The sequence below is a fragment of the Sitodiplosis mosellana genome, unplaced genomic scaffold (assembly GCF_009176505.1).
Source record: "Sitodiplosis mosellana isolate CC-2019 unplaced genomic scaffold, AAFC_SMos_1.0 Smas_scaffold_6191, whole genome shotgun sequence".
NCBI classification, from domain to species: domain Eukaryota; kingdom Metazoa; phylum Arthropoda; class Insecta; order Diptera; family Cecidomyiidae; genus Sitodiplosis; species Sitodiplosis mosellana.
In genome coordinates this window covers 4272168-4300167 of record NW_022601432.1, presented here as the reverse complement: position 1 = coordinate 4300167, position 28000 = coordinate 4272168, and the positions used below count along the sequence as shown (strand labels likewise).

Genomic DNA, 28000 nt, shown 5'->3' with positions numbered 1-28000 from the left:
GCGACCGAGAGAGGCGAACGAGCGAGCAAGCAAGCAGCAACAGCAGCATAGCTCTAGCGTTATCGACTTTGTTGTATTGTAAACGGGGCAGACAAGAGTCGAAGAGGTTTATGTTACTGCTGGTTCACTTTTTAAAAAATCGGTTTTTGGCTACACATTCCGTTCGGTGTTAGTCTTCAGTTGTAAGTTAAAGTGTTCAAACGTCTCTCTATATATCTCTCGCGCGCAGTAAGGTGAATCTCGTGAATTTGGAGTGTTGTTTTTGTTTTTTCCGTCTATTTTCGTAGCTCGTTGCTGGTTTCGTTTTCTATTGAATGATAAAAGTATCAAGTAGCAAATGTTCTCGACGTGAATCAGAGCCTACAAATTGAGAGTGTGCACTAAAGAGAGAGAACACAAATGAGAAACGCATGATACTTTTGTGTTGAGAATCGTGCAGTTGAGAAGACAAGCAGAAGAGAAAAAAGAAAAGAAATAGAATCGCAAATGTTATTCGCATTTTGTTTACACACCAATTGAGATAGACTGAAAGAAAGAGTTGTGTGCTACCGTGTGTCAGAGTGTGTTGTGAACAAGAATCTCGGTTCTGTTGTTATTTTCATTTAATTGGTTTCATTCAGTTTTTTTTTTAATTGATAGCCTTCGTGAAACATAATTGCAAAGACTACGCAATTGCAGTTGATTTTTTGTTCAATAATAAAGGGTGGCATATTGAGAATAACATTTGTAAACACGCTCACAAATCTCAGCTTCATCATTGAGAAAGTGATAAATTGAGTGCATTTTTAATCAAGATCCATGTGCTTGATCAATTAAATCCGGGGATTTAGACGAAATTCATCAATAAACTAGGGAAATAAATGTAAGTCCATAAAAACAATTGTCACTTTAGCGGTGGCCGATTATTTCTTCGTTTTATTTTACAACATCGGAAGGAAATGAAAAAAACAATCGCGGTACAAATTGGCCAAGCGTGATGTTGCTACGATTAACACTATAAAAAATCGTCGCGCGACACACAGCAATATAACACATCATTTGATTGAAGGTGAAAAAAAGAGAATAAGCACATAATTTGAACCTAATACAACTTTTTTTGCGTAAAACAACAGCATACAAATTCAACAATCGACAATTAAAAATGTGTGAGTGGCACATCGTCATTTCGGTGATAAGTAAATTGGACGCGTATGCAAGTTGTGTGTTGATTTGTTTGCTGCTTCCAATTTTTTCCCCTACTGCTTCTTTCCCTTCGTCTTCATCGTTTCATTCGTTTTAATATTCTCAAATTGTTGATATTCAAATGTGCTTGTCGATTTTACAAACTTGGAATTTGTACATATACGCGGCAGAAATGATATTGATTGGTGTTTTCGAGAAAGAGACGATTGAATTGGAAAGAATCAACACAAACAAGCGATGATAGTAAACAAGAGAGAGAGAGAGAGAGAGAGAGAGAGAGAGAGAGAGAGAACGGGTTTTGAATTTCATTTTGATTCTATGTATGTTTTTCTGGCTACTCCTCTCTATCTATCTCACGCTCTTGCCACTTGATTGCAGTCTTATTTGATATGCGTGTAATTTTAGTCTCTCTGATATTCGATGTCAACATCGATGGATTAAACTCCGAACAAAAACAAAAAAAAAATCCGAAAAAAATAACAAGAAAAAGGAAAAAAAAAAACTTGGCGATGTGTAGTGTGAAAATGTTTGTAACTCTTCTCAATCGCATTCCGTTTCACAACCGCAAAACAACAACAACGACGACAACAGAAAAAGTGAGCATCAGGAGTGTGTACTCAATCGATATATAATAACGATCATAAATGATCAGTGATAACGATCGAAATGGGTGAATTGCATTTTGTGCAACGTTGAATGTCTGTGTTCGGCTCACACGTACGCCGTATGTTGCAAATAACGAAGAAAAAGAAAGAAAGAAACAACGCAACGCACACTGAAGACCGATGCCAGAGGAAAGTTTTGCGTTTATAATTTGTTTAAACTGCACAAATGACTTTTACACCGATCATTAGCATTAAATCATAGTGATTAAGAGTCGGAATTGAGTCAGTGTAGTTTAGGTATCTGTGAGGCTAACAATCAGCGTTTACTTTCGTTGGAGCAAAGCCCATTTCACATGTGAAATGTTTTTGTATGCTAACCGTCTGTTGGGCTGTGGCCATCTTACGGAAATGGTTTTATTTTAAAAAGTCTTTTGATAAATTACCATACATAAACAAACAAGTTTTGATGTCAATAACAACTTAATCAAATGCATCGTGGATTTAAGGTACGAAATTGAATTGCCGCAATTCACTCACACAATACGCTGCTTCTGCGGATGCATTTCATGAATCAATTCATAAAATGGGATCATTTTTGAAGCCGATCGAGCAGCGGTTAAGTGCTTTGACACAACACATATACACACACCACGGTAATTGGATATGAAGCCGCTCTCGATTTCCACCGCCAATGCCGGAGCAGAGTGGCTTTGTTTTCTGTTTCAACCTGTTTTCAAAACCGCCATATTTGCAGTGATATCATGATCAGCACTGGTCCATAAAAAAGAAATGCTGATGGATTTATTGCATTTACTTTGTCTGTGTCTGTGTTTTGGTCGTTTTTTTTTTGGGTTACACTGCAAACGCTTGCAACGCATGAGATCACAATTACGGTGCAAAAAATGGAGAATAAGAAAGGAAAGAAATGTGCCACACATGACTTTTTTTCTGTAGGTATGGCATGATATCGCCCCAGAAGTGCATACTCAACAACCAAAGAAGAAATTGGCTTAAAATGTGTGCCAGCATGGTCTGAAATGCCATGTGCTGAATGCAAAACAGCAAAGCGATAATACAAATTACAGAGCAGATAATGGGATCGAGCCACACTCTTTTGCCGACCATTTTAACCTCAAACCTTTTTTCTGAGTCAACGAAAAAAGAGGGTTTTATAAACAAAACATATTATTCAGGTGCATGTTTTCACTCAAAGTGTGTGAAAATGTTAAAATGCGCCACGCATGCAAAAGACCAATGTGTTGGCCACTTTTTCGTCTTTGATTCATTTTGGTTTGTGAGGTTCCTGAAGGCCGTATTCTATGTGTGTGTGTGTGTGTGTGTTGACATCAATTTCACACGGGGTACATTACATGTAACGCAGACACATTCAGCTGGCACATTAATTGCCACTCATCGCAAATATTTCGAAATCCACAGTGCGGTTCTCCCTCTTTAAAAGCCATGTCCATTGGCTTCGTCACCATCAAATCTAATCGCATACGATTTTTTTAAAAAGTAAATTCAATTGTGAGCACGCATACTTTGTCGTAATCTAAATGAGTTGTAACAGCAACAACAGCAGCAGCAGCCCTGTCGTGTACCGAATTCAGTGCATTCTTTCAAAGCAATGACTTGTTCACCTTGTGTTACATGCAAACCGTAACTTTGAATGTTTCTTTGCGCACTTGCGAGAAGTGTGCATTAAAAGCATATCATCGCGCACATTAATGGCATTCGGTTGTCATGCCTTGTATATTTTTTTTTTCTTCATCAATATAAATCTTTTCGTTGCATTACTGTTGCTCATGTCGTTTTTCGTCAACCAGCCAGCCAGCCAGTCGGGTTGGATTTGATTATGAATGGGACATGTTCACGAATTACACTCGAAACGCATACATAATGGAAATTCTACTTCGATTTAAGTTTCACTTAAAATGGCATCATCGCTATTGATTAAATGGTGCGCTCCAAACCCAAATGGCATACATAAATATGCACCGTACACATGCTCTGATGTTCCATACAGACGCGGTGGTGGCAGCGGTCACAGCAGCAGAAAAAATCGTGACGATTCTTAGCAGCATCGCGATATGTGTTTGCGGCGGGCTATTGACAATTGAAACTGAATCGTGTAGACAAGGCTAATGCGAAATAAATATGTGGAAAATTGATTGAAAATGAAGTATTGAGTTCATAAATGGGGTTTTTGTGTAGAGAAACGAAGAGCGTTTCGATCATGTTCAAACATGCGATCGAATGTGATAAGTGTTTGTAAGTGAAAAGTCAAAGTGAACCAAATTGTTCGCATTGTTGTTGTTGCCTGAGCCTGGTTTTCTCTGTCTTGCGACATTTGACTCGATTTCCGGGGCTAAGGAAAGCCAAGGAAAAAACAATGCATACACACACGAGGCATAAAGGAAAACAAAGCCGCCGCAATTTAACATGCATGAATTCCAATTTTCCAGTAAACGGACGATAGAAAAATTGATGTTCATTCATTAGCGATATTTGACGTATGTGCAGGTGCACGCAATCATACTACCTACCTACCTACCTACCTCTCAAAGAAAATAACCCACGACCAACGATTTTAATGCCGAAACATAAACATTTGGTGTTTACGTATATGAAACGATTTGACGAAAGTCGAACGGCATTTCGGGCCAATCGAAAGAACATGAAAACGAAATTTAATCAAATAACTCGAATGGTTTGATAGTATTCACGCAATCAAAATGACCAGCACACAAAGTGCGATTCGAATTGCATTTGTTAAAGTGTTATTTCATGAGCATGTCTACAATAACAATTTCGAACGATAAACCGAATGGTTAGGTTATTTTGTGTGCGCGAGGGGAAAAAGGCACAGTTTCTTGTATCGTCCGACTTTTCCACCATGAAAACGCTTCATCACGCTCTCGCACATACACACACAATCACTAATTTATTAAAGAAAACCAAATATCCGCCAAATGACTACTAACTCAGCAACTTAGAAACTCACCCGAATCTGATTAAAATCGACAATAGAGTTCAAACACTTTTGGGGCATTGGTAATGCATGCGATGCGGTGAGGCAACACCACACATTGTTGTCGCCATTGACAGTTTCTTATATCGACCGAATGAAAAAAAAAAATAGAACCGCAATCCATTTATAATACAACAACATGGTCAGTTGGATTTGAGAATGAATTTCTGGTAGTTGAGCATTAATTTTAATGCCGAATTATGTGTGGTTGTCATGCTCAAGGCCGATTCTTTGTTGTTTGCTATAATTTCAGTGCCGAATAGTTTTCTGCAAATTACTGAGTTGCTATTGGCTGCAAAATGGTAGATGGATTAAAACCAATAAGGTATGTATAGAAGAGAGATTTGCCTTTCGAAATTGTGGATAGATCACTTCAGATACGGTTTTACTTGACTTGAGACGGTTTCGACGAAAGGAAGGCAATCGAAACCATTCGATCCAACGGAGAATTTTATCAATTGATTTCAAGGTTCTGTTGAAATGTTAAATTAAGAACTGTCGTTAAATTTTTCGTCATAAAAAGCATATACCGTCGCTAAATTCATGAAGACAAAGCTGTCGTTACGAGATAAAAGCGATTTGTGCACAGACAAATTAAATGCCCGTTGACATTAGATGGAGAGGAAATAATGTAAAAAAATAACGACAAATCGAAAAAAAAGGAACGGGATATATTCGATCTTTGACTTTGTCTTTTCAGATTTATAAGAATTTGTGCGCATTGACATTGAGAACTAAAGTCAAATGAAATGATGTCAAAAATTTCAAAATTTTTTCTTCGTCGCCACCGCCACCGCCATCGTCATCGTCGTCGTCGTCATTGTGGCCGTCGCTGGGTCGTTGATTGACGTTGAAGTTTGTCGCGATTGAAGGCGCGAAATGATTGTGACACACCATATTCTGAGTCGGCGATTGCCATATAGCGATGTGAATTTCCAAATTATCATTACATTTACGTAACCGACATCGAATTTCATGCATCGAGAGGAAACAATGAAGCAGCCAACATGAAATGCAGAAGATACAACAGCGTGTGTAACAACAGTGACGCCGATTGGATGTGTCGCTGCCTTTTAATTTTTATTTGGATTTTCACGTGCTGTGCTTTCATGCACGACACACACGGTCCCAAACAATAGACTGTGATTTTCTGCAGTCTTCTTCTTCTTTCACTTCCATCCAGTCTAGTCGGTTGGATCGGCTAAAATGCAAATAACGAAAACAAAAAGCACAAATCGTGTGTTGGTGTAATGTTTTGATTATAACTATGAATTTGTGCGGTTCATTTACATCGCATGATGAACTGTTGTATGTGTGTGTGTGTGCGGATGGATTGGATGGTAGAAAAAAAAGTGTTGTAATTTCACGTTTGGGCGTAATGCCTCACTTTCGTTTGCCATTCGATGTTGATGATGATGACAACGGCGGCGACTGTGGTTTAATTTTTGCATCATTCGCTTTCCTCTTATTCTACCTGCTCCTCTCCCTCTCTCTCTCTCTCTCTTTATTAATTCTACGGAATGATTCATGTTGATTTGTTTGGATTTGATTTATGCATGATGTTATTGTCTGCCATGCACTATATCTTTTTCAACAACAACCGAATAACAATAACGAAAGAGAATTTACAGCAAAATAAAAATAATGCAAATAATAACAGTGAATCGGTATGAAATCATGGCATAGAACAAAACAAGATGCATTCCGGTGCTGTATGGAAAGTGATTAGTTAATTGGTGCTAATTGTCGACAGAAATTGCAAAATTGAAATAGTTCTCAATTAAGAATTGATATTTATTCGTCATATTTCCAATGAAATGAGTCATCTAATCGAGATTATTTGAGTAAGGCCCGATACTCAATCGCATTTTAATGAAATGTTAATTATTGTATGGAACGAAATAAAAAACAAAAATAATTGCCTACTCTGAAACAAACAACATCGCGATCGATTTCAGCTAACATATTGTCCGTAATTAATCGGATGTGATTATTAGTAATGGCTGGCACATTGAGGTATCTAAAAGTGGCGTCAAATTAATGATTATTTCGGAAATCACCGGCCTGATATATGCACTTCAAGAGGGCCGAACCGAATGGTAAAAATGGAAAATCTAAAATTTACTGTGTCATAATTTAAATGAATAAATAAAAGCAGGCATCAGGATTTGGCCGCATGCCATACCATAGTCCACTCTGCTCGAATCACGAGCTATTTGGAAATAACGGTCGTTCACACAATCGATAAGTGACCATAACAACATGTCCAACCACAACAAATATACACAATAGTTCAATAGACGAAGATATCGGTGGTGTGTGTGTGTGTGTGCTGTGCACTGTTCGCGCGCTGTGATATGACGCGGCATTTACTTAGTGTGGCCACAATTCTAGTGTGTGGCAAGTGATTACCATCATAGTGATGTTCCAGCGCGTCACAGCAACAGAGCCAACGTGTTCAGTACACAGTGTGCGCGCATTGCACATGGAAAAATCGTATATAACAAACAAATGGGGAGCAAAAATAAGCGGAAGCCACCCGCTCACGGCACCAGAGCGAGAGAGTGAAAGAGAGTTCAACAACTTCTGTTATTTTTTTCGGTGGATTGATTGCCATCGGTAGTTCCTCAGCGCGGCTCCCTCTCTGTCACACATAACCATAAATATTATCGAATTCATGATAGCTGCAAGCAAGTGTGCGCCATGCCAATTTGTGTGTTGACCCATTGCTAATCGGAAAAGCCGCTTTTGTATTTTCATCGCGGAGGCGCTATATCTGAATCACTCTCCTCGAAAATGAATGGGAAACGCGCGCGCTATACAACAATCGCATGAACGCGATTTTTACACGGAACTTGTGTCGCTCTCGAGCTACGAGCAAAGATCTTTCATTTGATTAGCAGCAATTCACTTAGTCAATCATCATATATATTTTCCCCCGTTTAAATCGACGAACGATGATGACGAAGACAAATCGAAATTCAGTGGTTTAATGCATACGCACACAAGCATGAGATATGATCGAGTAGAGTAAACCGTTCTTCGATTGAATAAAATTAGCGATGAAAAAGAGACTCGAATTGGTGTTCGACACGATAACGTAAAACAATACAACCTTTTGCTTATTTATGTATGAATGGTTGGTTGTTGTTTGTTGGTTGGTTCGTCACACTCGCGTTTTTAAATTCACATTTCCACTTCGAATCGATGCTTTCGAATCGAGTAAATGACCCTTAGATATACGGGTTTGTGTGTCCGTTCGATTACATCAGCCAGCGTTTGCCATTTTTATCGTCCATTCACATGCATGATTGGCTGAATGTGGCACACTGCAATTATTCTCGCTGAATTTGTAAATATTTTGGCGGATGGACATTGTACACACAATGCGGAACAATTAGTTGGCTTCGACATTTGCATAAGTTACATGGCACACGCATACGAACACACACACACACGGGAAAGGCGAGCCACATGAAGCGATTTTGTTTTGTGTCTTCGATGCGGAATTCCGCATTTCATCGATCGCGATCGACCACCCAAATTCTGAACAATGACAAAAAACAATTTGTCTTGTAAATATAATTCCGCGACGACTTTCCAATGTGATCTCATTTATTTGGTTTGGAATTTAAAATTAAAATCCATAACTCTGTGTTATGTCGTTATATCGATGGCCCTTCATATTGATGTCACTCATTCAAATCGGCACTACCATTCCAAATTTCTCATATTCTTCCAAATTTTATGTTAATTTCCTTTCACACCTTCCATTCAACCAAATATTTAGCTCATTTTAAAATAAATATCCAAGAAAAACCGAAGACACTGTGTGAATGTTTAGTTCTATCAAAATCGAGTTGACATTCCATATCTAACAAAAAAAATCTTCACATTGAATTTACACAAAAAATTTATATGCTAAGTATCATACGCATGAGCTTTGAGCTCGTTTGTTCGATGACTCCATCAATTCGGTCATTCGTCTCTATTCTCTTCAAAAGTGGAAATTTACCGTTAGAGTTGAAAATAATCACCATAAAATTATGACAAATATACTCTTTCGCATCAAAATCAGTCAAAAATACGTATCGCTTAGAATGCTATCGAAAAACAAAAAGCTTACGGAAAAAGAATCCGGTATTTTACCAGAAAGAAGCGTTAGTGAAATGATAAATTGTGTTTGAAAGTTATGTTAAACGATATCACAATCGAAATTTTGGTTAAATTTTTGATTTGTAGTCCAGTGATTTCAATTCTCAACGGTTAAAAAAAGAAAAAGCCAACCGAATTCAAAATTCAACGCCAAAGTCATGTACTCCACCTACAAATGAAGAAAAAAAAACCACGACAATTCGGTACGTTGACATTTTTTCACGCGCGCGCGTCTCCAACGGTTGCAATTCGAGTAGCTATTAGTTTGGTATCAATGTGCGCTCTGTGAATCTTGTATCGTTGTGGCGTTTCAAAGTGAAACATTCCAACTACCGTTCGACTTGATATATCGTCACAACACCAATCGAAATGTGCTAATGCGAAGTGTGCGTGCGTATGGTTAATGATGAAAACCAGCATTGGATTCATTTTTTTTTTTACCAAGAACTGATTTAGATCGCACACTCTTTTGTCACATTCGATTGCAATTTTTTACAATGTATGCGCTCGCGCATCTGAGCGCACGCGGTATGTTTGCCGCACCATACAACAGTAGTAAGCAAGAAATAAGCCAAAAATCAAATTGTTTCCTCGAATTTTGTTGTGTTCCGGTAATTGATTTCGTTTTAAATAAACCAATCGCAATGATTTTTAATTGGTGTACCTGGTCTTTGGATTCAATGCACCGAAAATTGAGCATTGATCAACGAGCCAACGGGTGCAGAAATGATGGTGACATGGTGAAACGAACAAACGATAAAATTGAAAAGTAGGCCATTTGTTTGTATTTTCTCGTCATCATCAAGCTTCTTCGACAAAGCGTATACTACATCTGGGGCGACCAGTGAATCGTTGTAGCTTTGATGAGCCATCAACAACAACGGCGACGACAACATACGAAGATACAATCAATGAAGTAGTCGAAGACAAAAACAAAACGCGGAAAATAAAACGAGTCGTGAAAGAAACTTCATATAAAATTCAGCAAACATTTCACTGTGTTCTAAAGCCAATGCATTATTATGGACTCCCCATGACACACACACACACACAAAGTGATTTTATCGTTGAATTTTTCTAGTTTTTATTGTGCTTGGCACATTGATGAGACAACCATTAAATACAAATGCGATACCGTTTCAATGAAAAACAACCGAAAAAAAATTTCTTGTATAAATTTCTATGAAACCAGTTTAGAACAGACATGTTTTGGAATTTAAATGCACTTTTTCTACTGGCTTTCACTCTTTTCGATTGAACGTTTTGGAGGGTTTGACATTGTTTTCTTTGGATTTTATCCAAGATAAATCGATCAACAGCCAAAGTATGACAGCTCATACAAGATTTATTTGGTGTGATTTAATCGATTGAGAAAAGACTCAAAACCAGAAGAACAGTGAATTTTTTCGATCACATGCAACTAATTTACGTTGAATGAATAAGTAGTATGTAGATGGAAGGAACCATTACAATCGATCAACTTTTCCATTTTTTTTTTAATGAAAAAATTACATCTAATTATGATATTTCAAGTTGGATAGAACGCTCGAACATCGATGGATACGCCGTTCGTATCTAATCATAGAAGAATGTGGTTGAAATGAGAAATGACGACGTTCAAAAAGTATGGAGAAGAAAAGAAAAATGAACTGCCGCAATCATAATCAAAGTTAACCAACTCTAAAATTAGAGGTTTCATGAAAATTCCGACCATTTATTGTCCAAGCCTTTTCTAAAGCATACAAAATACCAATGACCCCTAAGCCGCCCTACCTCTCAATCGGAAAATCCAAATATTGGTTAGTTACCGGCCCAACGTGTAATTAACCTGTAAGTTTGATAAAAGTCAAAGTTCTTGTGAGATTTTTACTACGTGTCCCATACAGAAGAGAGTGAGAGACATGGGATTATTTTAGATTTTTTTCAGGTCATTTTCAAATATCGTTGACCGATTAATAATTCAACTGATTTTGATGAATCGTTTGTTTGTGACATAAATAGCTGTGCACGTCATGTGTCGAGAATTGAATTTTAAAAGATTCGATTGAATATATCAACGTCGATGATGAATAAGTGAATTGAAAAATATGCGGAACGCAACCAAATGAAAAAAAAAACCAGCCAACAAATGAAACTTTTTTGTGATGGCCTTTAGCACATTAGCGCAAGTTATTTGTTCACAGTGTGACTCATTGCAAATTGTCCGTGTGTGTTTATGTCGTGCGAATAATTCAAGACGATTTATCATCTACATTGTGTATTAATTAAATTCTCTGCGTTGGAATCGTTGAAATTGGCCACCGAGCATGCTCTTTAATTGTCCAACATTTATGATATAGTCGCTGTGGCGGCACATCTTTTCGAAAATGAATGTTGATTTTAAAATGCGTCGCATACAGAAGCAAGTGGCTTTAAGCAACACAATAAACAAACGATTATTCATTAGAAACGACAGACAGAGAGACATGTTGGGGCAGTAAAAGCCAGGTATAAATCAAGGCGTGCACAAATGAAAAGTAAATCGGTTAGCAGAGTCAAGACCAAGTTCAGCACAAACAGTATCAACAATCAGTTTTATTTTCTACGATCTGAATGAACAGTGTTTGCATCATATTTTTCCTTTGCAAGAGTAAACGAGCGGTGAATTCCCAGCTCAAGTCAGTGCGATTACGTAATAATAAAAAAGCAGCAGCAGCAGCACTTATATTTGATTCAATTTTCAGTATATAAATATTTTATTCAGTTCATTTATTCAGTTAATTTCATGCATAAAACACGTGTATTTATCTGTGTGCATTCGTGCGAAATTGTATAACAATCTGAAATGGATTCATATGTCTTCCATACGGTTTGAAATCATAAAATGGATTTTGATGATGTGTTTTTGTGTGTATTTTGCCGCATATTTTTCTATGGCCATTCGTTTGGCTGCTTGGTTTGATGTGTTTTTTTTTCTCGGTAAATACAGAGAGCAAGCTCACGACCTTATCACGGCAACAACCATGGAATGCACACCTTGATCGCATTATAAGCGGGATTGAATGCACTTGTTTACGTTAGAGACGTAAAGTTCACATGCTTCAAATTCATTTCAATAATAAATCGAATTGGTTTCAATCGGAATCGATTATATGTCAATTCAGTGATCGTGCATGTATTTGATTTTGAAACGATCAAATATGCCATTAATCAAATTGGATTTGAGCAGGCAGCGGTGAATGGTTTTGACGACCAACATTGTCGGAAGTGAAATAAACGCTTAGTTACACGATTAAAATTTCATTAAATTTGGCTAGCAGAGGCGGTTTAAGTGATTAATTGTCAAACTTGTTCCAATCTTTTATCTCTCTATGTCTCGTTAACGCATGACCATGGAAAAAGTTTAAATTCAAATATGAAAAAAATATTTCCTAATTGATGAAAAAAAAACAGCGATTACTATCAATTTGTATCTCATGTCATATTTTTAAAACTCGGTAATTTGAATTGTGTATGCATTTCCAGCAATTACAATCGAATTACAAAAAGAATAATAAATAATTGCACGTTAAACACAATCAGATAAAATAAATTACGACACATTGTGGATTCGTTATTTAACGCTTTTAAAACGAAGAGAACAGCGATTTGGACGATTTTCCATTTGAAAATGGCGTTCGAATGGTCATTTTCCAGCAAGTTTACTCGGTCAGAATTATCAAAGTACAAACAAAACCAGGACGAAAATATAACATTTGAATTTACACCGTTTGTTCGTTTGTAATTACAGAACATTTCGTTTTACAAGCGTTCAACTGAACAATTTTCGGTGATAAGACTTCGGAATTGGCTCCGCATTTCTTTTCTGCTATTTTTTCTTCGATCGAAAATTTCACAGTGGAAGAAAACTTATTAACTTAGGTCATGATTTTGAAGAAAAACAAACCATCATTACTATTGAATTGCGCTCTTTCAAGAGGCGTTTTGTTCAACTACAGCATATATGTTGAATATATTCAAGTGTTTTCTTTCCATTTTTTCTTTCAAGTATGTATTGTTTGTGTACAACATGACAACACAACGCATGAAAGACTCTCCAACGAAAAACACAGATCACTGAAATGAAGAAGTAAATGTGTTTCGTTCATTGTGCTGGAAAATGAAATGGTTTTCATTTGCTCAAGCTGTTTATGTTGCTCGATTCATTCGGATAGTACCAAAATTGGCCCGTCAAAATGAGTGTTAGACGTCATAAATGACTTCCTCAGATTCCATAATTTTCCATCTTTTGTCTGGACGGCATTCAAATGATGGTTGTCGAAACAAAAGGAAAAGCCATAATTATCGCATGGTTTTGTGCACTCATGGTTTTGTGTACCAAAATACAATACATCACACTTGAAAATGCTCAAGAATTAAAAAGTATCATAGACCAACTGGCCGACTGACTGACTGGCTGGTGTGTGACCATGCAATCAAGAGTGACCAAAAATCACTCTGAAATATGAATTCAAACGATTTTTTTTTTAAACAGCTATCTCATCAATTGATGCAAAAAATCGTTCGTTAAGCCGATGATTGATGATGATGTAGTTCGATATCTCAGGCGTGAATGCTAATAGAATGTGTGCTAAACCAATTCCGAGTTAAATTTTTGGTTATAATTTCAAATGGAAATACAAACACACACTCACTTCATCTGTAAATCAATGCTGCGTATTTTGATTTCATTTTTTTTTACTTTGATCATTTTTGATCATTTCACATGGACTTCAGGGCAAACGTTTTCTTTCACACTAACAATCATTGTTAGTTTTATCGCCGATGCCTCTTGATTTGTATTTCTTTCATCATTTCTCTCTCTCTCTCTGGGTGTGTGTGTCTGGTTTTTTTTTCTTTCGAGACCATGATCTCGCTCTCCGCACACTGTGTGTTCGGTTTCAGTGTGTCAGTGAATGGTACCAATGGCAGAAAAAAAATGGTTTGGGTGTTATTAAACCGTATATCGAAGTGAAAAGTGTTTTATTTACGGTGGATATTCGTATAATAGTTTGTTGTTGCTGCTGCACACGTTGCGTTAGATAATGGAATTCAACGAGATGCGATATGCTTGAAAAGTGAAAGAGAAATGAATATATGGAGCGATTTGTGGGTAATAGATTGTGACCGACAGCTATTCATGCGATTGGTTACAATTTTTACAAATTAATAGAAAGAAGAAAAAACAGCACCAATTTTGAAATGTATCAATTGAGCGGGGCCAACTTTTTTTACAACAAAATGAGCAACACGACATATCACTTTCCATCTCACTAAAATGATGAAGCCAGAGGCAAAGTGAAATGTCGACGACATTTTGTAACTTTTAGATGACAATTGTGCCCGCGCACATGCTTCGTAATTAATTACAATTATAGTCATTCGCGAAAAAAAAAAAACAGCAAAATTTGAAGAAACAAAATGACGATTGCCGTTGGCTGCTGAATACGTTGAATTGATGTCATGGAAATTGATAGAGTCGTTGAAAAAGCCGATTATTTAGCAAAGCGAAGCCCAGTAAACGGTTTTTAAATGTTGTAACTTTGTGTATTTTTTCCCCTGTTGATCATTGCTATTATTCAAGCACATTGTTTGCAATCGTTTTGACGAGCACCGGTCGAATAACACACACAAAAAGATTATAAACTACCGCAAAATTCCATCTAAAACCGAACCGCAGTTGGTTTTGCTGAGAAGAATAGGAAATGTGAAAAAAAACACTGAAATGCTTCTTTGAAGCTGTTTATGTCTTTTGTTTTTTTTCAATGCGTTATGTGAGTGACGTGCTTATATGTTTTTATTCACACTAAGCGGTAATCAAGCATTTTCGCATTAAGCATATTTTTGTGCTCGGTGTGAAGGTCGATCGTTCAGTGCGTGTGCACAGGTTCACATTCGCGTACGTGTTAGCATAGCGCTCAAATGTTTGATGCCATTTATTTGTTAGTCACTTGGCCAACGCCGCCAAGATGATTAATGCGACAATGAGCCAAGCGGATTTTTTGTTTCTTGATCGCAATCATTGAATTCAATTAAAACGTTCACTCCGTCCAACCGCAAATATGCTAAACACTGTCATTTTCTACGTTCTATTACACACACACTGGCGCCACGCACAATTGCAACATGATTTTGTATCGGTTGTGTGCACGTGGGGGCCATGGATATGACGAAATTGATGTTTAAAATTGTAGTTCCTGTTCAAGCGCCAATTTTAGCAACCAATCATTTGAGCGACTTTACAACGATCATTCTCTCCTTTTGTTGCTCAAGTTTATTGATCTTTTGCCGTTGTTGTACTCTTGCCATCAATCATTTATATCGGAAATATAGGTGCTTTTGTTGGTTAATGTTACCTATTTGGTTTTTTCTCTTTTCATTTCAGCACACATCAACATGTATCGTACGCAAATTGTGGTCATATTGCTTGTAGCATATAGCTTTCAGCCGATCATAACACTGCCTCAAGGCGCTCCAGATTCGGTGTGCCATTCGCTGTTACCATTCCATGGGGGCGGCATTTTGCCATCTTCATCACGACCACCGTATCGAATAGTGCCACACAATGTGGCCGTCAATCAAGGCCAAATCCTTCGTGTCGAAATCGAACCACAAATACCGGAACTCACATTCGGTGGTTTTATGATTCATGCACGAAATATCAATCCACCATATCAAGTGGTGAGTATCAATGATCAAATTGACTTTCAATTTTACTTTCAATCTTAAACTTTTATTCTGACTTTTAATTTGAGTTATCGAATTTTAAGGTTCGATTTTTGCCTAAAACTTCATAAATTTAATCACATTTGCATTTTCTTCAGGTTGGCCGATTTGCGCCGCCAGCTGACAACCAAGCCAAACTTATCAACTGTGGTGGTTTTGACAACACTGCTACACACACATCACCATCACCAAAATCGGGTATTTCACTGCAATGGCAAGCACCATCGGACTTTTTGGGTGATATTGTGTTCAAGTAAGTAAAGATTTTTTTCTTGTTTCTTTTTTTCTACGCAAAAATATGGGGAAACCCCACTATTCTTGTTCTGATTCAATTATCTCTGAATACATTCAGAGGTACATTCTTTTGTTGCTGGGATTCAAAATTTGGATTAGTCATGTTCTGAGAGATATTTTCCGGATTGCTCGCGGGTTTCGAAAAACCTGTTCCTTTTTGTTACTCAAAAATAGTTTTATTTTCACTCCTTACGTTAGAAATTCAACGTTATTTTTAACTTAAAATACAAATATTTTTTTTTTCTTCATCTAACAAATAGTGCTACAGTTGCTCAAGAATATGCCAAGTTTTGGGTTGGTATCGAATCGCCTGTGATCAATGTTATTTCCCGAAATGTTCCAGTACCAGCGTATGGCCGACCAGTGAGCCCATCAACCAGACGGCCACCATACAAGGAAGCCATTCCCAACTATGTTCCAATCAGCAATGATCAATATGTAAGTCAATCAATATTAAAAATTGAAAGCAATGCGACTAACATCGAACCCATTCAAATCTAGGAACGTCAATTTGATCCAATCTATGAAGGATGCGGTGAAACGAAATCATGCTTTGGCTTCCCAGATGGTTGTGTCGATTCAAAATCATGTCAAACGGTTGCCACGTCAATTGTTCGTGGCGAACGGTATGAATTTGAAATTAAATCGAGTCCAAGAGATAATCCAGCCTACGTGGCGGTTGCATTGTCCAATGATGACAAAATGGGTGACGATTCGGTGATGGAATGTGTTCCAGAAGCTGGCCAAATTCGTGCATACACATCTTGGACAATGCCACGTCCAAATCTTGGCGTTACGCGTCAAGGAGTTGTATGTGAATTTTTTGCAATTTGATCCAATTATTAGTTGACAATTGATTGCATTTATTAAATTCCAACGATTTTATTCGATTTCAGCCACAAAATATGATCCGTCTTTTGGATGCCTCGTATGTCGATGGTGTGATTTACTGTCGAATTTTGCGTGAACCACGAACAAATATCCTCGGCAATAACTTCGATTTGATAAATAACAAATACCACTTGTTGGTTGCATCGGGTAGCAGTTTGAAACGTAAGTTTTTCAAAATCTCTACATCGCCACAATATTTCTTATCAAATTGGATTTCAATACAGCAAACAGTGTTGGCTATCACGATATTGGACGCATTGCATCTGGATCTCCAAGCTATTTAGCCGATGTCGGTGTTTTCGGTGGAGCTTCAAAGTTATTCTTACGCTTGCATGCTGCATTTATGATAACTGCATGGATTGGAACGGCTTCGATTGGCATTTTGCTAGCACGTTACTTCAAACAAACGTGGGTCGGAAGCCAGTTGTGCGGCAAGGATCAATGGTTTGCTGTAAGTGTCACAAGAGAGAAGAAAAAAAAAATACAAACGTTCAAATTAAATTATGCCATCTCATTTTAGTGGCATCGAATGTTCATGATCCTAACATGGGCATTGACAATAGCTGCATTTGTGTTGATTTTCGTTGAACTTGGTGCCTGGTCAGCCGAAGATAATCCACATGCTATTCTTGGAACGATAACAACAATTGTTTGTTTCCTGCAACCATTCGGCGCTTTATTCCGTCCAGCTCCAACTTCCAGCAAACGTCCCATCTTCAATTGGCTCCATTGGCTTGGTGGCAATGTTGCACACATTCTTGCAAGTAAGTCTGCTGTTCATAGACATTATCTCCAGCATAATCAAAACCATATTCGTTCAATCATTAAATTTTTTTTTTTTCATTTCCTAGTTGTGACGATCTTCTTTGCCGTGAAATTGACTAAAGCCGAACTCCCAAGTTGGTTCGATTGGATTCTCGTTGCATTCGTTGCCTTCCATGTGATCGTTCATTTGGTGCTTTCGGTGAGTTCACTGAAATCCATACATTGCACGCTTTTATCGCTTTTTCATGCATTTGCTGGGCAAAGTTCTTCAAAATCATATCAGAGAAACCATTTTTTTTGGATCTATCAATGCGAAGAATACCAAGTACATGTATGACGAATTCATACACCATTCTTGAAATGGCTTGAATTCACGGATGTAAACCATTAGCTTTTGCGCAAGTTTTTTTTTTGTCAAAATCAATTAATATTAGCGAAAAACTAATGGTTGCCATCCCTTTTTGTACATAAATGTTTGTGTTGTTCTGAATGTGGCTTGCTTTTGCTTTTCTACTTTCCACACTGTATTTTGTCCTCGTGTTTATAATCATACATTTCCATGTCTTTCAATTTTTCAATGGTTAATTTTGTTACTAATCACCCTATCCCTCTACCAATCATCTGATACATGCACCAATGTCCAAATGTAATTATCATTAGATTTTCTCTTGGATTCAGATTTGTGGCTGTGTCAGCGAACGAAGCGCTCAACGTGTCAACAATTTCCCAATGGCTGATATGTCACCATCCCGAAGCAGTATGAAAGAGCGCAAATTGGATGCACCGGTAAGCGACTTGCATCGATTGGAATGTTCAAACCTCTTTATTCTCAAACTCATCATCATTGTCAATTTGGTCATGAATTAATTTTCTTGATTTATTTTTCTCTTTACAGTTCTCGGGATTGCGTAAAATCATTCTCACGATTTATTTAGTCATTGTGATAATGTTCGTGGTGGTTCTCGTATTGATTGCTGTATTCGCACCAATTCAAGATGCCATTAAATCACTGCAAAATATGAGTGAAAACTAGTTCTAGCCATAAACAAAACAAAAACAAAACAATCGTAAATGCATAGTAAACATGTATACACTACTAGATCAGATATGATATTATCGGTTTAGATTCGCTGCAAGAATGAACAATAGCTTTACAAACAAAAAACCCAGCAGCAGTAACAGAAGACATGGCAAGCGACACCATTGAAATGAGTCGCATATTTATTTCTAAATAATGATACACCGAAACTAGAACAAAGACCTGTAGTCCGTATACCGCATATTATTTTACTATGTCTCTATCTTTTTCTGTCTGCATATCTCTCAATCACTTTCTCTTTTTTTTTTTTTAAATCATTGTCCATGGGACATCATTTACTATTTTGAAATGTGCGGTCGTCGTCTCGAATATGTTTGACTGAATGAAAGGATTTTTTTTTGTGTGAAAGCAATGTGTGCGTGAGTGAATGTAGTTGATCGAAGAATTTATTGTGTGCTATATTTTTCACCGTCCAAGCAAAAGCTAACTTATAACCAAAATGCACGAATAAATTCATTTTAAGGACGACTTTAGCTTTTGTATATGTGTAATATTCTAATTGTAAATTTAGAACAAAATAAAAACTATTTAAATAATGCAATGAATCATTTCACACATTCGTTCATTGACGAGAAATGAACGTGATGAAAGACGCTAAAATATACAGGACACTAGAAACTACGAGAAATATATGTGTAACATAAAATCAAGTTGTTTTATTTATTTTTTTCTAGTTTGATCATTGAAGGAAGCGGATTTAAAGAGGTAAGATGGTTATTTACAAAAAAAAATTAAAGTTGATTGCAGTCATCGATCGAATGGAGACCGTTCACAATTCGACATATTCTAATGAAGACCAAACCGTCCAATTCTTTGAAATCCATTTTTAATTTTATGATAAATGACAATTGATATTCTAAAAACCGAGTACTATTTCGATGGAAGCGAAATTGACCAATATTTGATTATTGAAGAACTCAGCCGTACAAAGAATAAGCGCAAATGATAAAAAAAAAATGTTTAATCTCGAACGACTTCAATTCTTTCGTCACTCATTTTCAATATTATTCTTCCAATAAAATCAAAGTGCCTAAAACGTTTTTTCAATGTGAAAATTCTTTCGAATGATTCAAGAAAAGACAAAGATGACATAATCACAAATATTCAGGGAACAACAATGTTTATTGATGAAATTTAGTTTTATTTTGCATTAGCATTTCAGTATGAACATCCTTTGAATAGCTTCTTCATAAATTTGCATCAATAATGTTAGGTATACAGGTGGGCGAAATCGCTATATACTCTCTTACTCAATCATTTTTAAAATGAGTAAGTTTCGACCTACTCTCATACTCATTAATACTATGAGTGACTACTCTTTGAGTAAGAGAGTATATACTCAGAGTAATTACTCTTTGATTTTGAGCATGTCTCGACATACTCATTTTTTTGTGAGTTGAACCGGTGTAATTTGACAAGTGACCGTTCATCGTGACGTTGCTCCAGTTCATGGCTCATGTGATGGCAAATGCAATTCAATTGCGTTGGCGCAAAAATATTTGCAATATGATAAATACACTTGTCAACATCCTGGAAGAATGCGATCCTGGAAGAAATATCATTGAATTCAAAATGTTGTTGAGTTAATTCTTTTTATATTTCTATTGGTAAAATAATAAACAAGGAGAGTCAAATATAAGGCTCACCAACAAGTAGTTTATCGTTACAATCTTTTGCTGTGTCCTTTCGACAAACGTTTTCATAATTAACACATCGGTCAATAAGTCCCGAGCCTAAGTAGGAAAACAACATTTTTTTGCCAAAATTCAATTTTATTCATCAACATAGTCCCCTTTTAGAGTGATACAATCATTCCAACGCCTTTCTAGCTTTTCGATACCAGTTTTGTAGAACGATTTGTCCTTGGCCTCAAAATAGGCTTCAGTTTCGGCAATCACCTCCTCATTCGAGCCATATCTTTTTCCCTGGAGCATTTTTTTGAGATCGGCAAAAAGCCAGTAGTCACTGGGGGCCAGATCTGGAGAATAAGCCGGGTGGGGAAGCAATTCAAAGCCCAATTCATGCAGTTTGGCCATCGTAACCATCGACTTGTGACACGGTGCATTGTCTTGGTGAAAGAGCACTTTTTTCCTTGCCATATGAGGCCTTTTTTTGGCGATTTCCTTCTTCAAACGCGTTAGCAATGCTATGTAATATTCACTATTGATGGTTCTTCCCTTTTCAAGATAGTCGATGAATATTATTCCGTGCGCATCCCAAAATACTGAGGCCATAACCTTGCCAGCTGACTTTTGTGTTTTTGGGCGCTTTGGTCGACTTCCACCGGCTTCTGTCCATTCAGCTGACTGCCGATTTGACTCCGGAGTGAAATGGTGGACCCAGGTTTTGTCCATGGTCACATAACGACGCAGAAACTCGTTCGGATTGCGCTTAAAAATGGTCAAACAGCTCTCCGAATCATCGACACGATTTTGTTTTTGTTCCGGTGTCAACAAACGCGGCACCCATTTCGAACACAGCTTTCTCATGCCCAAATGATCATGCAAAATTGTGTACACACTGCCTTTTGATATCTTTAGGATGTCAGCTATCTCCTGCAATTTCAGTTTGCGGTCGGCCATAATCATTTTGTTGATTTTTGTGATGTTTTCTGGAATAACTGCCTCATTTGGCCTACCAGAGCGTTCAGCATCATCGGTGTCCGTACGACCACGTTTGAAATCGGCAAACCATCGTTTGATGGTTGCAATTGATGGAGCAGAGCCCGGGTAACACTTTTGAAGCCATTCCTCAGCCTGAACGGTATTTTTACCCATTAAATAGCAATGATAAATCAACACACGAAATTGCTTTGAATCCATTGTTTTGAAAATTACAAAAGTAGCGTCACTTAAACCACTGTAACTAGGTAAATAATAGTCCAAATGTCATGAAATTTTGACAGTAATCTTTTGAAGGTTGGTACTTTCGAAAAATCATGTGGATATTTCATTAGTGGCGCCATACGGTGGTTAGGCTCGGGACTTATTGACCGATGTGTTAAACTCATACATTTCAGGTCTCTCTCATTTCAACGAAAACTGATTTCCTTATTCAATTATTTCCAAAAACAAAAATAGACTCTTTTTTTTTTGCTAAACTCAAAGAAAAACATCGGAGTAAATCATACATGAATGAAGAAGGTGTGTTTTGATATGTGATAATCGTAAACTTGTTGTAAAAAATTGTAGCAAAATACGCATAGCAATCATGAAAATGAAAATTGATAAAGAGCCTAATCGAGCTTTGTACATTCATTGGATGACATCAAACTGTGTAAAATAAGAGCGAAAAAGACTAATTGGTCTTATCACGTTATTTCTGACACATTTTAAGGTGTGTTTTTGGCATTCGGGCTTTATCAGTTATTGTTTTGGCTGTTGATTTCAAAATTAAACCGATTCCTATCAGACGATAACTTGGGTTGCATAAGCGCAGGCGCTTTCATTCTAACCAAATGTTCTATTTCATCGAAAATCTTGGTGGATTTCTTGCTATACCGTCTAAATAATCTTGTCAAAAAGTAAATTTGGCAGATTATTACATTTATTTCAATTTTATTGATTTTTTTCTCTAAAATTCAAGTGGTGAAAAAAAGATTGGAAAATATTTGAACATGAAGCATCTCCGAACCAAAGACCGAAGAGATTAGTGAACAAAGTACGTGAATCGAGTGTATGTGTGTACGCGACATTCAATACACAAACGTCATTGTTGACGTTTCAACAGTGTGCGTAGTTATAATATTGGCAACTGGCTAGCATAACGAAAACGAAACAAATATTTTAGATTGAAGCCGTCTGTGTGTTTCGACATTTGATTCGCTGTGTTCTAGGGGCAAACAATCTATTTTAACATTTTCAACAACTTGAACCTCAATTTATTTTGATATTATCCCAATTTAGTTTTTTCTCCAATTAAAATTTAGACCTTGATATTAAATCATCCGATAAAATGTTATCAATTTTGGGACAGGTACGTACATTGAACTACTTTTTTTTGTAATGCCAAACTTTCTTATTTTGATGATGTGGGTACAAAGTTCAAAACATAAGAAACACTCGTTTTTTTTACCGTAATATTTTCATTTATTGACATAACAGTTCAAGCCGAGAAAAAAGTGTAAATCTTTGTGATTTATTTCGTGCTGGTGTCGTGCAAATGAATATTTCAGAGACATTTTTTTTGCTGAAATTAACTCAAACAAAATCACTTTTATTTGCATGAATTTACATTGATTTTAGTCCAACAATAAATATGACGGCTTTGTAACAACTTGCACTTTTTTTGTGCACACATCAAAAACCTATGTGAAACAACAAAGAAAAATGCTGCTTCGAAACAAATCGATTGCGACATCTGATTAGAATATGTTACAAAACAAAAAAAAACAGAAATTCTCAATTTAATTCTTTTCTCTCCGTATTAATAGATTTTACGTCAAAACACTCGAGTGATCTCTCGTTTGACCAAAGTTCAATGTGCAAACTCGGTGCGAAGCATATCGTTCGAGTTGAGCGACGAGCAAAAAGAGTTCCAAGATGTTGCGCGTAAATTTACACGCGAAGAAATCGTGCCGAATGCACCGAAATACGATAAAACCGGTGAATATCCATGGGATATTATAAAGAAGGCTCATGCCATCGGGCTGCTCAACAGCCACATTCCAGAGGAGGTGGGTGGATTGGGATTGGATGTGATGACTGGTTGTATTATTGCCGAAGAGCTGGCCTACGGTTGTACTGGTATTAAAACTGCATTGGAAGGCAGTGGATTGGGTGTAAGTATGACGAATGATTTAATTTTGATAACAGTCGTTCGGGCTTTGCTACGGCATCACGCTGAATACATTTTTTTCCTTTGATACAAATACGACAAATGTCAAATTTACGCTACAACGATTTTCTTCTCTCTTCTGCAGCAAATGCCAGTCATTATTTCCGGTAATCCGGAACAACACAAGAAATATTTGGGTCGTTTAATCGAAGAACCACTTATGGCTGGCTATTGTGTTACGGAACCGGGTGCTGGATCTGATGTCAGCGGCATCAAAACAAATGCTGTGAAAAAAGGCGACGAATACATTTTGAACGGACAAAAGATGTGGATCACCAATGGTGGTGTTGCCAATTGGTATTTTTTGTTGGCCCGTACAAACCCAGATCCAAAATGCCCGACTGGAAAAGCATTCACCGGCTTTATTGTTGAACGTGAATGGGAAGGTGTGACACCAGGAAGAAAGGTATGTTCGACCTGCTGTGCTAGGCTCTAGTAGTCCATTATTTCCATTTAAACGTTGATTGCTTTCTCTTTTCTTGCTGCTTGAAATTTCTTTGTTTTGATAATTTCAAAATTTTCATCCCAAAATGAAGGAAATCAACATGGGTCAAAGAGCATCTGACACTCGTGGCATCACCTTCGAAGATGTCCGAATTCCAAAGGAGAATGTGTTGGGCAAAGAAGGTGATGGTTTCAAAATTGCCATGAACACATTCGATAAGACACGACCACCCGTTGCGGCTGGCGCCATCGGCCTGGCACAACGAGCTTTGGATGAAGCATTGAAATATGCTCTTGAACGCAAAACATTCGGAACACCAATTGTTAACCATCAAGCGGTGGCATTCATGTTGGCGGATATGGCAATCGGTATTGAAACGGCCCGTTTGGCCATGTACAAATCGGCTTGGGAAACAGATAACGGTAAACGTAACAGCTACACTGCTTCCATCGCCAAATGTTATGCATCTGAAATTGCTAATAAAATCGCTAGCGACGCTGTGCAAATATTCGGTGGTAATGGATTCAATACAGAGTATCCGGTGGAGAAACTGATGCGTGACGCAAAAATCTATCAAATCTACGAAGGAACATCACAAATTCAACGAATGATCATATCGCGTGCTTTAATCGATGCTGCCAAATCGAAGGCGTGAATCTGCGACCATTTTAACGATTTCAATCATGCTATATTTTTATAAAAGAATTGTAAACACCCAGTTGTATGGTACCATTCGCTCTAAACGTAATTGTTGAGAGTTAATATATTTAATAAAGATTTTTAAAAAATATACCAAATGCTTCGAAGACAATTAACTCACGTAATTTTCCATCTGTTCAATTATAATCCCGTTCGAAAACCTGAACAATTTTTTTTTTTTTAGAAAAAACACGGTTTATTTGAAATTTTGGCGTTTACATTCTTTTATGAATAATGATGATAAATGATTAAGAATTTGAATGCGTGTTATCTGTTGAAAATGCGCCAGAATACTCTCGAATGTCACATGAAAGAGATTTTGTTGTTGGTGCAAATCAATCATGCTACAAAAATTGATGATTTTACTCCAAATTTATGCAATGTTTGTTGGACAAATTAAATTATGATAAAATTTAAGAAAAACAACTGTGTTTTTTTTTCTCTTTCAATGAACTTTCATGTGTTTCAAAAATTCCAGTTGCGCCTTTGCTTCGAGTTTGGCTAAATTTTGGACGATTGGTTTCAATTGTTCCACGTGATCTTGGTAATTGGTTCCTTTGTTCTGTAATTTCTCTCCGTAAACGACTTTTCCATCGAATTCGTTCACTGGCACCTGCATATTTTTATCAACCTGTGTAATCGTGATGTTGAGATGGTCTTCGACTTCAGCAAGCATCTGGCGATAAGAAACATTTCGATTAAAATTCGTGAATGGAAATAAAAGGATCAAGAGATTTTACATTTTTCTCGTTGAGCCATGTGCAGCATCCCTTCGGGTGGTCAGTGATCAAATTGGTATTCCAACAGTTGCGACCGCGTGACGAACACCATTCGCCATGATACCAAACCTTCTCTGGCACACTCGAAACCAAACTGATTGCAAGACCCATGCGTTCGGCTCGACCAACACGACCGATTCGATGGACGTAGTTTGACTTTTCATCGGGCAATGTGATGTTAATCACTGCAGAACAAAACGTAAATGTAAATTTGCGGAATTTTTTTTTTTTTTTTCATCAAAAACCAATTCAATCACTTACTGAATGGCAATCCGGAGATATCGATACCTCGGGCCGCTACATCGGTACAGATTAAAAATTTGCGCTCCTTATTTTTGAACATTTCCAAGTTTTGCTTCCGTTCTTGTGGCTTTCGGTCACCGTGCAAGCACACGCATGAGTAATTTGCAGCGTCAACTTGTCGCAAGTATCGCTCTAAATTATCGCAGTCCAATTTTGTTCGGCAAAATATGAGGGCTCTATGGGAGAAGGGAAGAAATGTCGTAGTTTAATTATCGATTAAAATTTTCAACTTTGGAAAATTTCAAAAAAATAAACTCCACTACTTACCGATCCATTTTGTGTTCGTTGATGGCCTGAACGCAATAGTCACCTTTTAGCATTTTTATCGCTTCCGAGAATGTTTCCGGTGTGTTGAGCCCAGGTCGAACACCATCTTTTGCATGCACACCATCAGTTTGGATGTGACGACGTAAATTGTGCCAAGTGGTGTCTTTCTGTGGATCAACGACACAAACCACATGATGAACGGTTTCGGGTACAGCATCCTCACCCTTCAAATCGATCCAAGTGGGAAAGTGCATCAGTTTCTCAGCCATTTTCTTCACTTCAAACGAATGCAACGTGGCACTGCACACAATCATTTGCAAGCGTTGCAAATCGCTAGTGATTTTCGGTATTCTCTTATGAATATTCTCAATTAAATTGCCATAGTTGGCTTTAAGCAATCCATCAGCTTCATCCAGTACAAAAAATCGGCAATGTGTTAGCAATATTTGTTCAGAGTTGATGAATTCTTCGAGTCGACCGGGTGTTGCAACAATAATATCGACACCATTTTTCAGTGCTTCCATTTGTTCACGAATCGGTACCTTTCCAATGACCAGCAGCTCTTTGATGTGCGGTTCTTTGAGATATTTTTTAAACTTATGAATTTGTTCGAGTGTTTGTTCGGCCAATTCTCGTGATGGTTCAATGATTATTGCATGCGGTGCGTTTGGTTTTGGTTGAAGCGGTTGCTGTGACTGTGATTGACTCGCTGAATTTGCCTTAATGTTCTTTGGCTCCACCTTTGAACAGGCAACATACCCTTGTGGTGCATTGTACTTGAACGGTGCATCGCCAAAATTGAACAAAATCTCAGCATTTTTCAAAACAACAGCCGGGTAGAAGGTCTCATTTCGTAAATTATCGTTTATACGAAAAGCCACTCCAAGGCTAACGCCATTTTTCAGATACGAAATTTCATTTCGTTCGAAATCAAGCAAACAAGTCAGCACATCATTTTTGCCAAAGGCTTCGCCGTAGTCGTCAAACTGGCGATTGTGTGACTTTTTACCGGTGCCACCAAAGCCAAAACTAAAGCGATCTGTTCCTAAGTCTAAAGTAGCCGATTGAGTTGACCAACCGACACGACACAATCCTTCATCGCAAATTATTGCTTCGAAAAAGTATTTGCCTCGATTTCTAACACCAGCCGTTGCACGGCATCCGTGCCAGTCTTTGAACTCACGACTTTGACACCGTAAACCATCCGGTGCTATTGCCATCGCGTTGCCTCGATCATACACGGACATTTTCCAGGTTAGTTCACTGCTGCTACCACCACTGACCGGCGCATTTTTATTCTTGCCATCACGAATATCGCGCAGCGTTTCCCAAACGGTTTGTAGAATGGGCAGACAAAATGCTCCCGTTTTTCCACTTCCAGTTTCAGCTGCCATCAAAACATCACCGCCGCCAAGAATCAATGGAATCGCTTCGGCTTGCACGTCAGTCGGTAGTCTGAAAATAAAATGAATTTCGAAAAGTTTTTTGGCATAAATAAATGTGATTCTTTTTTGGGAATAACAACGTTGGATTATAATTGATTTTTTCAGACTTACGTCCATTCCATTTCCTCCACAGCCTTGGCAATTTCAGGCATAACGCCGAATTCTGAAAGAATACAAACATTCCGAAAGGTTAGCTGAGTTGTATGCCGATTTTACACATAAAAACATATGAACATTTACCTTCAAAGGCTGTCATCGTTACACAAATACTTTCGTCACTTTAATTTGAGACAATATTTAATCAATAAACACTGGAATAAATGGAATTGCTCGATTCGTTGCTCCTCTTTGAGGTGGATGTCGCAAAAAACAAGTGGATTCGATGCGGCAAATTTCTACGTGATTTTCGTTGACGCAACATTCGTACATTCGTGCAATGACAGAGAGAATAAAGTGTTTG

At 37.5% G+C, this 28000-nt stretch overlaps 3 protein-coding genes across 7 annotated transcripts; 2 read left to right on the top strand and 1 right to left on the bottom strand.

Moving 5' to 3' along the window:
- On the top strand, positions 1-19412 carry LOC129576755 (putative ferric-chelate reductase 1 homolog). 5 transcript variants are annotated; one of them, XM_055462346.1, is made up of 12 exons: positions 3-233; positions 640-862; positions 15377-15672; positions 15816-15970; positions 16272-16449; positions 16513-16821; positions 16908-17064; positions 17127-17353; positions 17423-17666; positions 17754-17866; positions 18328-18453; positions 18563-19412. In XM_055462346.1, the coding sequence occupies exons 3-12, from the start codon at positions 15388-15390 to the stop codon at positions 18698-18700; spliced, it is 1932 nt and encodes a 643-aa protein (XP_055318321.1). In that variant the 5' UTR covers positions 3-233; positions 640-862; positions 15377-15387; the 3' UTR covers positions 18701-19412. The 5 variants fall into 5 exon arrangements, with proteins under 5 accessions (XP_055318322.1, XP_055318321.1, XP_055318323.1 ...); XM_055462347.1 differs by lacking the exon at positions 640-862 and having other exon boundaries at positions 1-233; XM_055462348.1 differs by lacking the exon at positions 640-862 and having other exon boundaries at positions 164-182.
- A 2592-nt stretch (positions 19413-22004) lies between these two features.
- Positions 22005-25169, top strand: LOC129576754 (medium-chain specific acyl-CoA dehydrogenase, mitochondrial). The gene is made up of 4 exons (XM_055462342.1): positions 22005-22741; positions 23199-23546; positions 23688-24008; positions 24139-25169. The coding sequence occupies exons 1-4, from the start codon at positions 22721-22723 to the stop codon at positions 24700-24702; spliced, it is 1254 nt and encodes a 417-aa protein (XP_055318317.1). The 5' UTR covers positions 22005-22720; the 3' UTR covers positions 24703-25169.
- On the bottom strand, positions 24916-27990 carry LOC129576753 (ATP-dependent RNA helicase Ddx1). The gene is made up of 6 exons (XM_055462341.1): positions 27781-27990; positions 27652-27703; positions 26096-27550; positions 25787-26004; positions 25487-25710; positions 24916-25422 (listed from the first exon to the last, which is right to left on the bottom strand). Exons 1-6 carry the CDS (start codon positions 27794-27796, stop codon positions 25192-25194), a joined length of 2196 nt encoding a protein of 731 aa, XP_055318316.1. The 5' UTR covers positions 27797-27990; the 3' UTR covers positions 24916-25191.
- Positions 27991-28000: the final 10 nt, after the last annotated feature.

Excerpts from the sequence above, each read along its gene's own strand:
- LOC129576755 (XM_055462345.1), top strand. The coding sequence starts at position 11,566 with ATGAACAGTGTTTGCATCATATTTTTCCTTTGCAAGAGTAAACGAGCG. Across the intron at positions 15,971-16,271 it reads TTGGGTGATATTGTGTTCAA|TGCTACAGTTGCTCAAGAAT; the intron begins GTAAGTAAAGAT and ends TCTAACAAATAG. Across the intron at positions 17,867-18,327 it reads TCGTTCATTTGGTGCTTTCG|ATTTTCTCTTGGATTCAGAT; the intron begins GTGAGTTCACTG and ends AATTATCATTAG.
- LOC129576754 (XM_055462342.1), top strand. The coding sequence starts at position 22,721 with ATGTTATCAATTTTGGGACAG. Across the intron at positions 22,742-23,198 it reads TGTTATCAATTTTGGGACAG|ATTTTACGTCAAAACACTCG; the intron begins GTACGTACATTG and ends CCGTATTAATAG. Across the intron at positions 24,009-24,138 it reads GTGTGACACCAGGAAGAAAG|GAAATCAACATGGGTCAAAG; the intron begins GTATGTTCGACC and ends CCCAAAATGAAG.
- LOC129576753 (XM_055462341.1), bottom strand. Across the intron at positions 26,005-26,095 it reads AACGAACACAAAATGGATCG|AGCCCTCATATTTTGCCGAA; the intron begins GTAAGTAGTGGA and ends CTTCTCCCATAG. Across the intron at positions 25,711-25,786 it reads TATCTCCGGATTGCCATTCA|TGATTAACATCACATTGCCC; the intron begins GTAAGTGATTGA and ends TTTGTTCTGCAG.